The following is a 13,555-nucleotide window of genomic DNA, read 5'->3' on the forward strand; positions in this document are numbered from 1 at the left end:
GCTGCAGCCACCAGGCTCCGCGGAACCGAAATTCCCAGTCCCGGCGCCCCAGCTCCACCTAGGCCGCGTTGGCAGCAGCTGCAACGGCCTCTGAAGCCCGGTCAGGCCCGGAGCTTCAGGGTGAGCCGTCTCCACAGCTCGGAAGGACTGGGTATAGTTTTTGCCCTGCATTCACACGTGTGTGTGCGCTTGTGTGAGCACGCACACACTGGTGTGCACGAGAGGAGGTTGAACGGGCTGCAGGAGGGACAGAGCAAACAAAACTGCCCCGGAGTTCGCTTTTGCCGCCTCCTTTGTCTCTTTGCTTGCTCCCTGTCACACACACAGCTGAGGGGACACACACACACACACACACACACACACACACACACAATTCCTCTCTCGCATCTGCTCTCAGGCAGCATTTCCAGTGTTTTGTGTAAGTCAATTGGACGGCGAACAAAAAAAGCCATTTGCTCTGTATTATTTAAAACAGACTTCATAGGGCCACCCTTTTGTGGAAGCTTTATTTGCACTAAATGAATAATCTTAATTGCATCACTCTCGAATTAAAAATCAATGTTAATCAAGATGGGAGTAGTAAATATCAGTTTTCATTGTGACTGGGTAGAGGGCATTTTTCTTGTGATGCAAATAAAAATACAAGTCAAATAACTTTAAAAGGGCATTATGTTCTGCTACAAATACAATTGAAACGGATTGTTTAGGAGCAGATCAGAAATGGTACAGAATTTTGCACTTAATTTCCTCAGTTATCATTTACAATAAGAACCTCTGGGCTTGACAGCCAAGTCTAAACAGTAGTAAATTAGTACAAATTTATACTGATTTTACTCTAATAATCGTAATAAAAGCTTATAGATTTGGCACTAATTACATAAATGCCTAATGATCTTGAAAATTACTCTGGTTAGAAATATATTACTAATCTAAACTTTGTTGTTGGCTGGCTCTGAAAAATCAGAACATTAGAAATGGTTCGCTTCACTTGTGCAAAGCACTTTAAATTGTTCACGTAGTTTAACATATTCAAGAGGAAAATAAAGAGCATTTAACTTTATTTACAGCCTTAAGTGGAGTTGGGAGCCGAGCTGAACTTAGAAACTTTGACCAGAAGAGTGGGTCGGGGGCCAGGATCTAGAGTGGATTGGGCCGAGGAGCGGAACCTAGGATTGAGCCTCGTGGGAAGAGTGTAGAGCGCACCAATGCACCCTGACTCAGGTCCTCGAAGCAGACACCGGGCACCCGCAGCGCCCGGGAGCCGACTCCTCTTGGCGCTCTAGGCCGGCGGTAGGGTTGGTGGTCGGTAGGCCCCACGGCTTAGGCAGGGTGCCTGGATCTCTGGTGCAGGCCTGCTGAGCAGCGGAAAAGTCTAGGCATCGTCTGGAGGCCGCCGCGTGCCGGGGTTGGGCCCTGGGCTTGACCAGAGCAGGCCAATGTTGCCTAGAACACGCGGGCGGGGGCGACTCTTGGGTCACGCGGGGGTCATGCCCTGCTCTGGTCTCTTCCCTGCCCCTGCTCCAGGAAGTTACTAGCACTGAGACACGGCTGCGCCAGTAAAGCAAGCAGGTCAGGACATGGGGAAGAAAAGATGTGCCTGGGAGAAAAATCTCAGGAAAAGAACTAACGGAGGCCGGGCCCAGAAGCCCAGGATGAGACCGAGGCATCCGCCGCTGCCTTAGCTGCTGCTCGGGCTGGAGCTGCCAGGGTTGCCGCCGCCGCCGCCTCCTCCGGGCGGGCGCGGGCGGGCGGGCGGGCGGAGTGGGGGACTCTCCGGGCGCTGACATTTGCAGGCTGCCCTCCTGATTGGTCCCCTCGCCAAGCTGCTCACGGGTTCATTCAACTGTTAAGCACCTCCCCGTCTCTCTAAAGGACATTATAATGCAAGAAGCCCCCTTTTTAACCACAAACCGAATTTTCTTTCATTTAGGTGATCTATATATATCTATATCGTATAGCTTATAGCTTATATCTATTTTAAATAACTTAAAGCCGCTAAAATTTGGGGGGGAACAGCTTTCGCCCTGGAGCGGTGCGCGATGCTGTCTCACGCCGACCTCCTGGACGCCAGGCTAGGTGAGTGTGCGCCTCTGGCCCCGGCAGCCAGGAGAAGCCGGGGCAGGAAATTGTCAATTTGTTCCTTATTTTACCTTAATGCGCCCTAAATGGACTAATTTCTTTAAAAGTAATTGTGCAGTATTAAAGTTTAATTTGATTTAACATCGTCTTTTAAAAAAAAATCTATGGAATATGTAGATCTAGAAAAGGAGTTGGGGAATGGTGTTACTTTTTGTTTTTCTTATTTTTGCTTACCCCCACCCCTTTATTTTTTTTTTCCAAAGGCGATCTATCCCGTGATAATTTGTTTGGAGGTGTTTCTCTTTTTCTTTCCTGTTAGCTTTGACTTGGGATTTCTTTCTCTTTTTTCCTCTCTCCCACCACCTCTTTTCCTCCTCCTCCTCCTCCTCTAAGTATGGTTGAATTTGTTTTCTTTAAAAATAAAATAAAATAAAATAAAAAATTTGGCCTAAAAGGAGAAATTGCTGTCATCGAGGTGGATTTGCTAAGTGTGCTGGTTGAGAAGGAGAGAAGCCAAATTCACAGGCATCTCTACCTTCTGAAAAGGACCCAGCGTTGCCAATGGCTGAGAGAAACGAACCTTTTATTTCTCCGGAAAGAAAAGTTGAATTCTCTGAAGTTTGATTCACTGTTATGTCTGTAGAGTTTACTCGAGTTTCTTTTAAGCCTTCTGGGTCGCTGGGCTCTGGGTTTCCGGTTTGGGATTCTTCAGTGATGGATGTGATTCCATTTTCCAAACACTTTCTCAGATTTGAGGGGGGAGGCGGAGCTGATTTGGGTTGATTTCGGGGGGTGGAAGTCTTGGAGACTTATTCATCTTCCGAAAGTGAGAGGGAATCCGGCAGGAGGTAGAGTCCGTCAGTTTGCCTTAGCTTAGGTGAGGCAGCAACTGAAGAACCAAGAATCGTTTAATTTTCTTTATCTCTCCCCTTTACCTCCAATGTCCAAGGATTTACTCTCGATTTCCTGGGGCGCCGGGGGTAGGGTTTATGAAAGGGACTAGGAGGCATGTTTTATTGCCGGGCCTGGGAGCGTTTTATTGCGGGAGAAACGAAAGCATGTGCTGTTTGCTACCGGGGTCAGCTGCAGAGAGAGGGGAAAGGGCCAGATGTTATTCCAACGTAATTGTCCAAATCCTGGGGAACCCAGCTGAGCGCTCTGGGAGTTTCGTCCATAGGGCGAGCTTAAACGCGGAGGGTACCGAAGATGGGGCGAAAGAATCACCGCACTGGGAAGATAGTCCTTCCTGGCGTCGCCAGGAGAATAGTGACCGCATCCCCTTGCCTTCTCAGGTATGAAAGATGCCGCCGAGCTGCTGGGCCACCGGGAGGCGGTGAAGTGTAGGCTGGGCGTGGGGGGCTCTGACCCCGGGGGCCATCCAGGGGACCTGGCGCCCAACTCCGACCCAGTCGAGGGAGCAACTCTGCTACCTGGGGAGGATATCACCACAGTGGGCTCTACCCCGGCTTCGCTGGCGGTGAGCGCCAAAGACCCGGACAAGCAGCCCGGGCCCCAGGGCGGCCCGAACCCCAGCCAAGCCGGTCAGCAGCAGGGCCAACAGAAACAGAAGCGCCACCGGACGCGCTTCACTCCTGCACAGCTCAACGAGTTGGAGAGGAGCTTCGCTAAGACTCACTACCCGGACATCTTCATGCGTGAGGAGCTGGCGCTGCGTATCGGGTTGACCGAATCCCGAGTGCAGGTATGCGGAGTTTGGGTGCTCAGATAGAAGGCAAGGAGGGGACGGGAGGATTGGGGCAAGGGGAGCCGGGCCTTTCCTTTCCCTGTTGAGTTCCTGGGCTCTGCTCCAGCTGCCTAAACGATCCTGGGTTAGTTAGCCTCTTCTCGCCCAAAACTGGCCCAAATCGCCATCCCCCAAAGGTCACGCAAGGCCCATCTCCCAACAGTATAGCCGCATCCCACCTGAAATTCCTCAAAAGTGAAGTCCCATTTTGTTGGGCAGCGGGGTTCGACTCTTTCTTCTGAGAAAGCAAGCCCGCGTCTCTCACGCGGTAAAACCCTGCGTGCACCTCAACTCCAGCTCCTATTATTGACAAGTATTTCATTACCCCCTAATGGATTTGTGTTAAGCTTTTGGATAAAACGGGGAATGCAACAATTATACAGAACGCATAAAAAGAGAGGAAATAAAGCTTTTTTAAAAAGCGAGAGAGAGAGAGAGAGAGAGAGAGAGAGAGAGAGAGAGAGAGCGCCCTTCGGATTTCACGGTGTGGCTTTATTCTCTTAAAATCACACTCTTGCAGCTCTCGGGCCAAACACCTAACCTTTGATGTTTGCAAGAGGTTCTACCAATTCCCCGGAAGTAGCCAGGAGATCCTCCAATCACTGGTGGGCAATGGGTTTTGGTTTGTCTGTTTTTCAACGTTCCCCTAAGGAAATTGGGGTTTGGATGAGAAATGAAGGCTTTCCATTGTAGATTCCCGACCCGAAGGCACACAGAGGGTGAAAAAACTTGATCGGAAGTAAACGCAATCATTGTTGACCCCTTGTTGTTATCCAGCCACCCAAGTTGTAAATTATATGTAATCTAGATATCACACCTATAACTGTTTTGAAAATTGGGGTACAAAAGCACAAGCCTAATGAATCCCAAATTTCTTTTCTACTTTATAAAAAGCATGAAAATAACATCAAATATTTTATGGCAGGTGTCTGGAGGAGAAATTTCAAGACAGGCATTTAGTCTTGAGCTATCCAGGGTGCTGAAAATCATCTTGCTATCTTGGACATTGGTATTTTCTGTCCTCTGTCCGGTGTCCTGGGTGTTAACCTAACTTGTTAAAGCAGTGCTACCTGCTTTTATAGATTAATCTTAAATATCTAAAATAATTTATATATCATCCAATAAATGAGCAATGAAGGTGATCCCGTGTTAAATGTTTGTTTCCATTTGGCATTTTTAAGAGTCTAAACGGGAAAAGTAGTACATGCTTCTGTTCTAGTAAAGTAATGAATGTCATCAGGGATTTAAATGGTCAAATAAATAAAGCAATATTCAGGATATAACATAATAATTAGCATTTTTATTTAATATAAGTCTGAGTGTTTTTGTTAGTGAACTTCAAAAGGCCTGAACTATGGGCCACTAAAATTACACATCAAAAGAGTGCTAATTATATTGTGCAGATATCTGTTACTAGTATCCTTTAAATCTTTTACTTTCACCTTTTTAAAAATCTGAAACTGAATTCAGCCTTTGCAAAATACAAAATTAGAAAACTATGCTCATTATAATTCTTGATTGTAGGTCATTCTGCAGGTTCAAAATTCACAAATTTGCTTTTTTGTTCCTCAAGAGAAATGTTAGTGGTTAATTGTTGTTTAAAAGAGAAAAATGCTGTGTTTTGACCCAGACATACTGGTAATTAGTTCAAATTAAAATAGAACTTAGAATCACAAATAAAATATAATTGGACAACTGATTTTATGAAAAAAAGAAAATGAGGTCTATTAAACTTTATTAGGTCTTCCAAAGGTTAATGACAGTGATTCTTTTAATAGAAAAAGTTGTAAATGAAATAAAATACAAACTATGTGATAGAAAGTTATTTTTTAAGAGTACACAAAAGAATATGCAAGAAGAAAGAGACAAAGTACTTTAATTGTTTTAGCATAATGTTCAACCAAAGATAATAGCTTGAGGCTGTTGATAGAAACAATTTAATAGAATGGCAATTTCAATATTTTTAAAAATAATGTTTCATAGTTTAAAAAGTAATCAAATCAACATAACCTTCTTAATTAACATTTCAAAATGATTAACATTATGTAATGTAATGCAAAATAATTTATGGAAAATGTATTTACTTCACAACTCACTGTACCATTGCTCCTTGACCAAATTCAAATTAAATAGTAATTGGTTTATGTTCTTATATGATGAGTACTTCATAGTTTTCTTTATAGTTAACAGATTGCCACACATTCTTTTCAGCATGTGGGCCACTGCACTGATTAAAAATGATCTAAACATTTAATTTATTGCAATTGTATGTTTTCAGAGATGCTTTTTGATTCTAGGCTAAATTACCCAATATACTTATTTTTATCTATACTTGGTATATATCACACTTCTAAGTATTTATTAAAGCACCTCTACTCACATGGAGGCCAATTCCATGTCTGATATTGCTCCCCTTTTCTGGCTAGTGTAATAAAACCATTCCTTTTATAGCATGCCATTATTAGAAACCAATTTCAGAATTATTTATAACCTGGAATGGCTTATTAAGCAGCAATGCGAGAATCATGCAAATTATGCGATCAAATGCAATATAATAAGCATAATCATTAGTCTCTAGCACGGATTAATTAACTTTCAATATTTTATTTACATAAAAACCAAATCAGTGAAATAACTTCTGCACAGTCAGGCTTGCCTTTCAATATTTTATATGAACAAAAATAATGTGCTGTAATTCCATTGACCGTGTCCCCCAGAATGGCCCTGTCACCTGCCACATCTTAATAGGGGGACAAGCTGAGAGTATTTTCTAGTTTTCTAATGGAATGAGAAATTGCATTTTCTTCCTCTCCCAGCACTATTAAAGTGTAATGAATTCGGCCCAGAGTTCACGGCTGGCTGATCGAAATGAACCTGAGATCTAGGCTTTAATACAGCTCCCCAGATTTCCTCCCAAATCTTCACATTAATCACTTGCTGGATTCCAATGAGATCTTCATAAAGCGTTTGCTTCGAGGGGGAAAAAGTAATATTCTTTCTTTCTCCCACTCTTTCTCTATTTCTGAGTCATTTATAGCTGGGGAATTAAACGGGCTATATATTTTAAAATACATTTACAGTATGTCTATATTACTGTAACAGCAGATATCATGAAAGTGGATTTTTAGATTCCAACCTCCATTAGATTCTCACTGTTGTATTAAGCATTTTCTGAGAAGAGCTGCATTTCAAACTGAGTACAAAGTTGGCCCGTGGTTGCGGTTAATATATTTCCTGCAGTTGTCATCTGTGCATTCTGAAAATCTCCCTCAGGTTTTGCCTGCATTTTAATCCGTCATGCTCTAGTTTTCAAGTGGAAACATTCACATTTTAAAAACATATGCATCATAGCTTGGAACGGAGGTGCTCAGATCCCATGCAGATTTTTTTTTCTCAACCCCAGTAAGCCATGAAACATAAAAAAAAAAAAAAAAAAAAAAAAATTGTAGCCATCATTTGACTACTAACCCTCCAACATAATTGAGCACAATTTTTTGATTATTCTTACAATATTTAGTTCTTTAACAGCTGTTCTTTTCCGCTTGTGCCTGAGCAGATCCTAGATTCAGAAACCTTTCTGGCAGTGATATTTGCTATTAAATTTCTACTGGGCAATTCCACCCCCCACCTTCTTTCTTCTGCTTCTCTCTCCACTCCTTCTCTAATTTACACCCTTCAAACAACCAAACACTTCAGAACTCACTGGCACTTGTAGGGTTTTAGGAACTGGTTTTGACTTTGTAAGATACCTTTCAAAATATATCTAGGTGCTGCCTGTGAGGTGCAGGAACCATTTGGACAGTCTCTGTTAAGGGCTCTGTCCTGTCCAATTCACCCCAATCCAGTGTTGGGTAGGTGCTGCAAAGGGATTTGACACGGCAAGTCTCTCCTGGTCATCTGAGGGTTGCTCTCCAGCTAAGGCCTCTAACAGCTCAATTCAACCACATTGATCCCATCCACCATGGAGGGTCCTGCTGCCTCATTAATCCACTGCACCACAGCTCAAGGGCTGCAAGGAGGAAGGGAAGCAGCGTGTTTGCCCATTGCTGATGCTGAAATAAGCAGCAACATAGAAAATGTGAAAGAAAGATAGTAGTGGGCCATGACTAGGCTAGGATAGGAAGGCCAAGGCCCACTCAAAGATAATTCTAGATTGCAATGTGGTTTACTCTAGTAAGTGGAGAGTATGCCTTTGCTTGCAAAGGTTTGAATACAAGGTTGTGCCTGGCTGGTTTACTGAGAATGGGGGTAGGTATGCCTTGGTACTCCTGATATTAGAGCTTGCAAAATAAACACCACATAGATTGGATTAATGGGTTGAACCTCCTTTTGGGCCACAAGTATGGTGGTCACACTCTGCTGGCTAAATTCTAAAAGGAAACTCAGTACCTGAGCTGTGTCCCATATCATTTACATTTAGGCAAAGCAAATCTCCAGTTGACTAGATTTTAGATGCCAAATCTACCAAGTAGGAATGCTGGCAATTTTTTTTTTTCTTAAAGATCAAATTGAAATAGTTGGAGATGGGAAGTTATCTTAGCCAGGCAGCTTACTTAATGTCTTCCACACAGAACTCTTTCCCTGTGGTAGTGAATTGGACATCTGTGGACAGATTTGGCTAGTAGAATGATTTTCCTGGGCTACTGTAAAGAAAAAGAAGGAGGCTCATTTTCATCTGGAATGCATTTCATCAAACTCATCTTCCTGAAAAAAGACATCTGTGTTTGCCTTAGAAAAATTAAATTTGTTCATTACTAGTGTGGGTTTTAAACTTAATCTGCTTTCACCTGTATTGGTCAGAAAATTTACTTTCAGTTTATAAATGAAAAGAGGGCAACTTGAGGTTATCAGAGGCCTTGTTATCCTCAGCAAGTTACTTAAAAAAAAAAAAAAAAAAAAAAAAAAAAACCAGACTTGAAAGCCCTGGGGTGGTAGGTTCCAGCTTAGGATTCTGCCCAGACAAATGTGTTCTTAAAAGTGGTTTGGGAATGGGGCAGGAGATTTGTGGTCATGGCACTAAGAGCTGTGGGAGGAAACAGAAATCACTGTGGCAACCCAAACAACACTGTAGCTCAGTGGCACTCACTTTCCCACACGGATCACTATATTAACCTCTCTGCTCTGTCAACCGTGGTGTTAGGGGTTTCCTTTGTCTTTCGATTTTGAAACTGTCTATGTCATCCATGGCCCTTCATCAATTTCCAAATTTCCAGCATTTCTGAAAATTCTATACCCCATCAGAGTTATAAGACATGCTATTAAGCCACATGGGAACATATGTTTATCTTCATTTGTACACCTGTGGGTCGAGCCTTGACACATGCCTGCCTGCGGACCTGTCCATTGCACGGAATGTACCAGCGTGCAGGGGCGTGGTGAACACTGCACATTGTGGTGTGTTTGCACTGCGCGTAAATGCGTGATTCCACGTTTGTGGATAGAAGGGGCTCCAGTTGCCACGAGATGGTGGAGAACCAGGATCTTTGGCTAGGTATTGGGCGTGTCAAGCCGATGTGGTGTGTTTGCAGTTGTTTGGCCTGTGGCTAAGTGGCTGTATTGACAAGGACTCTGTCGTTTAAGCCCCTGCCCCCACAACCCTACGACCGCGGGGCTCGCTAACAGTCCCCTGTCTCTCTCCCTCCTCGCCTGCTCCAGGTCTGGTTCCAGAATCGGCGCGCCAAGTGGAAGAAGCGCAAGAAGACAACCAACGTGTTCCGCGCACCCGGCACCCTGCTGCCCACCCCAGGCCTGCCTCAGTTCCCGTCAGCCGCCGCCGCTGCCGCCGCTGCCATGGGCGACAGCCTTTGCTCTTTCCATGCCAACGACACCCGCTGGGCGGCGGCCGCCATGCCGGGCGTGTCACAGCTGCCGCTGCCACCGGCTCTGGGTAGGCAGCAGGCCATGGCGCAGTCGCTGTCCCAGTGCAGCCTGGCGGCCGGGCCGCCGCCCAACTCCATGGGCCTGTCCAACAGCCTGGCGGGCTCCAACGGCGCTGGGCTGCAGTCGCACCTCTACCAGCCCGCCTTCCCCGGCATGGTGCCCGCCTCCCTCCCCGGCCCCAGCAATGTCTCCGGTTCGCCCCAGCTCTGCAGCTCCCCGGACAGCAGCGATGTGTGGCGGGGCACAAGCATCGCCTCCCTCCGCCGCAAGGCGCTAGAGCACACAGTCTCCATGAGCTTCACTTAATGCAGCCGTGCCCCAGCCCGCTCCGCCCCAGCGCCGTCCCCAGGGCCGCCCCGAGGCCCTTTCGGCGCGCGCGGGGACCCCAGCTCCCTGTCCGGGTCTCTGCCCGGCGCCCTATCCTGTCCCGTCCCGCCCTGGCCTTCACCAGGTCTGTTAAGTCCTTGCCTCTCACCTCCACTCGCTCGGGTTCTCCCCAAGCCCCAGCCTGCGAGGCCTCCCCTCCGCCTGATTTTGCTCGCTCGCGACCCCCCACCTCCCAGAGTCCCCTTCCCTTCCCATCCAACTCCTCCCTGGGCCGGGTCTGGAGCGCCGCACCCCGCCCTTCCCGCTACCCCCGCCTCCCGTCCCGCTCCGGCTGCGCTCGCGCCCTCCTCCCGGCCTTCCGACCGGCGGCGTTCCCCGCGACACCTAGGACACGACGCCTATGACCCCTCTCCCCCGTGCCTACCCTCTGGCCCCTTTCCCCACGCCTCACGCCCCTCCCGCGCCTGGCAGAAAGCATCCTTCCCGCCATTTTACTTACCAGGGAGTCGACTCAGGATCTGAAATCAGACACCAATGGACTGGTTTGTGGGCAGAAACACACACACTCCACTCTCGCTCACGCTCAGACACTTCACGCGCGCGCGCACACACACACGCACACACCAGTGTACCTAGGTAATACACGGACGTGTTCAAGGGACAGCACAATGTTAGGGATTTTGGTCTTAAAGGAGGACAAGCATCTGCTACCAACCGTCTCATCTGAGGGCCCAAACTGACATAATTTGATTTGTGCTTGTATTCTTTCTCAAAACTCCTTTCTTTCCTCTCCCACCACACTACCCTTGCCCCATCTAGTCACACTCATGCAACCCTCTATTGGCTTGCAAAAGAACGCTTTCGTTTTATCTTACTTCTATTTTCTTAAGCACAAGTGTGTGAGGGTACAGAGGGGAGGCTTCTCAGGAGGAACATGCCAGTGGACCGGGTGGCTGGAGTAGACTAACGCAGTTATGTGATGAAGACGAGGTGATCTTACCCATTTTGATAAGCCTTTATAAGGAAGAATAAAATAAACATGCAAGCAAAATTTTCCTTTTGTAAAAGTAAAAGCCACATCTCTTTTCTGGATCCTTCAGGACTGGGGTTTGTTTGCTTCCTTTTCCGTTTCTCTCTTCTCGCTGCTCTGTGCCCTTGGTTGTTTTGTGGTCGTCCTGTCGTCCCTTGTGCCCCTCGGCCACCTGCCGGCCGCCGATGGGTGCGCTAGGACATCTACAACCCTGCAACTTTGTACAGAGAAACAATCAGCTCTTTCTGCATGTGCTGGTCAAATCCAAACCCAGAGAACAGAAGCGCTTTCTAAGAATGAACAAACATGTGAAATAGGATGTTTTGTGTAGATAAAGCATTCTTGTTACATACTGGTCAATTTGTGATATGTTTTAACTTATTGTCTGTGCTTATTTATGGAATTTGGTTTTCTTAATAAATGTTTGAGCTAATATAAAGCATATTATTTGACTTTTCCGGACAAGTTTATATCAAGTTAAATGTAAATGGATAAAATAAAATCATTTTCAGTATGTGATATGGAGAATGATGGGCTTTCGTGTGACATTGAAAGGGGGAGGGAATCTCTTGGGAGAAAAGAAGAGTCTGGGGGATTCTCATATTCGTTCTCCATTGACCACATGCGGCGTTTGGGACGCGTGGGCCCTTGGACCTTCTCCAGACTTAGGTACAGTTTATGGCCCGCACCGTGAGGCCTCTACAGGGAGGCGGTGTGTTGGGGAACAGCATTGGGCCAGGAAGGCCACAGGCCGCCAGTCGCGGTTCGAAGGCCACAAGAGCGGAGGCCAGGCGGGAGGCGCCCCGCGCCAGCTGAGGCTGGAGAGGCTCTGGGGCCACCCTGGGCTTAGAAGCCCGCAGCTGCCGGCGCCCACGCAGAGCCCGAGGGTTGATAGGCTTCTAGGGTTTCTCTCCGACGATGGAGCAGAAGGCGCCCCTCGCGGTGCTGTGGGCTGGAGGAGACCGCGGGTGGAACCCTGGGCCTTCAGAGCCGGGAGTTCTGCCTTCCCGCGCCGCCCAGGGTCGCCACTGGTCCCAGGCACCCAGCGTACGCGAGGGGCCGCGGTTCTTTTTCCGCCTAGGGCCTACGCCTCGTCCCAGCTTTCCCAACGAGGCAGCCGCGTCCCTCCGAGTCCCCGGACCCAGGCTTCAGACACCCCAGGGCCTTACAAGTGGGGGCGAAGAGGGAAAGAAGAGGAGTGTCCAGGACCACCGGTGCAGGTCGCACCTGTCAGGGCTTCCCCCGCTGGGCTCCTCCGATTTTCTCTCAGGGTCTAGGCTTGGAGCCAGCTAGGCTCGAAGTTAGCCACGTGCCCAGGGGATTTCCTCCAACTAGTAGTAAAAATTGCAGTTTCTTTGATAGTCTGATGGGGAAGGTTGCCAGTGTGTTTTAAACTTGGAGTCAAATCGATAGCACAGGCTTGCTTTGGAAAACTAACCAAGATCAATCTCGTGGTTTGAAATTTAATGGTCTTTCTAGGCATTGAGAAAGGCACCCCTTTTCCCCATGGGATGATTTCTCATTTGGTTGCCACGGAGTGTAAACCCTAAAAACACCCTTGTCATAAAATACAGTTTTGTATCACTGGGCTACATGTGCATTTTAGGAACGATATGTATGGTAATTATTACTCAACTAAGAGAACGCAATGGGATCTCCTCAAAGGTGAGGATAAAAAGGCAGGATTTTCTATGATTAAAAAAATATGTTCATGTTACCTTAGGAATTTTAATTAGAGGTCAGTTGGTGAGTGAGTTTACAGAATATTTCAATTCTACATTTTCTAAAGAATACTTATCGATATAACATGAAAGTATTAAAGAAAAGGAAAATATACTAATTTGGGGTTTCATATAAAATGAGACATTTCTGTAATTTTAGAATTCATTCTAGAACTTGGCAGCACAATGTCCAAATTTCAAAAGTATCAGTAAGTGATTACTTTTCACTGTTTTCACATTACATAATTTTCTCCCTTGTCTTATTAGTGCCTTAAAAAAAAAACTTTGAAATTGTGGATACTGTAATCTTAAGTCACATTTAAGAGATAAGTACAAATCACAGATTGCTTCACCAATGAGCATGGAAGGTTGTTTACAAGGATGCTAATTTTACAGCTTTTTTATGCTGCTATAAAGCATAACTTTATGATGTAGGAATGCAATAAAGGATGCTAAATGGAATCTTTAAAAATTGTATTTCTCAAAGGCAAGGGAAATGGGATCTTTCATTTCAAAAAAAAAATGGGCCAACTCAGAACACTGATGAGAAGTTACAAATCAACTGAAGTGATAGATGCATTCAAAGATGCTTATATTTCATGATATAGTGGTTATTTTTCAATATTAAAATGAAAGTGTACAGAGTTTTTCACTTGACCTGATTCTAGAATAACATTTGTTTCTATGGCAATAGATTTTTGTATTAAGAACCTTGAACATTTAAAAGTCCTGTATGCCAATAGGATAACGGAAGGCAACCTGGTCTAAATGGTT

At 45.9% G+C, this 13,555-nt stretch overlaps 1 protein-coding gene across 1 annotated transcript; it reads left to right on the forward strand.

Moving 5' to 3' along the window:
* Positions 1-2,039: 2,039 nt before the first annotated feature.
* Otp (orthopedia homeobox) lies at positions 2,040-10,009 on the forward strand. The gene is made up of 3 exons (XM_076856067.1): positions 2,040-2,076; positions 3,372-3,781; positions 9,479-10,009. Exons 1-3 carry the CDS (start codon positions 2,040-2,042, stop codon positions 10,007-10,009), a joined length of 978 nt encoding a protein of 325 aa, XP_076712182.1.
* Positions 10,010-13,555: the final 3,546 nt, after the last annotated feature.

This window comes from Callospermophilus lateralis, chromosome 5 (assembly GCF_048772815.1).
Source record: "Callospermophilus lateralis isolate mCalLat2 chromosome 5, mCalLat2.hap1, whole genome shotgun sequence".
Taxonomy (NCBI): Eukaryota; Metazoa; Chordata; class Mammalia; order Rodentia; family Sciuridae; genus Callospermophilus; species Callospermophilus lateralis.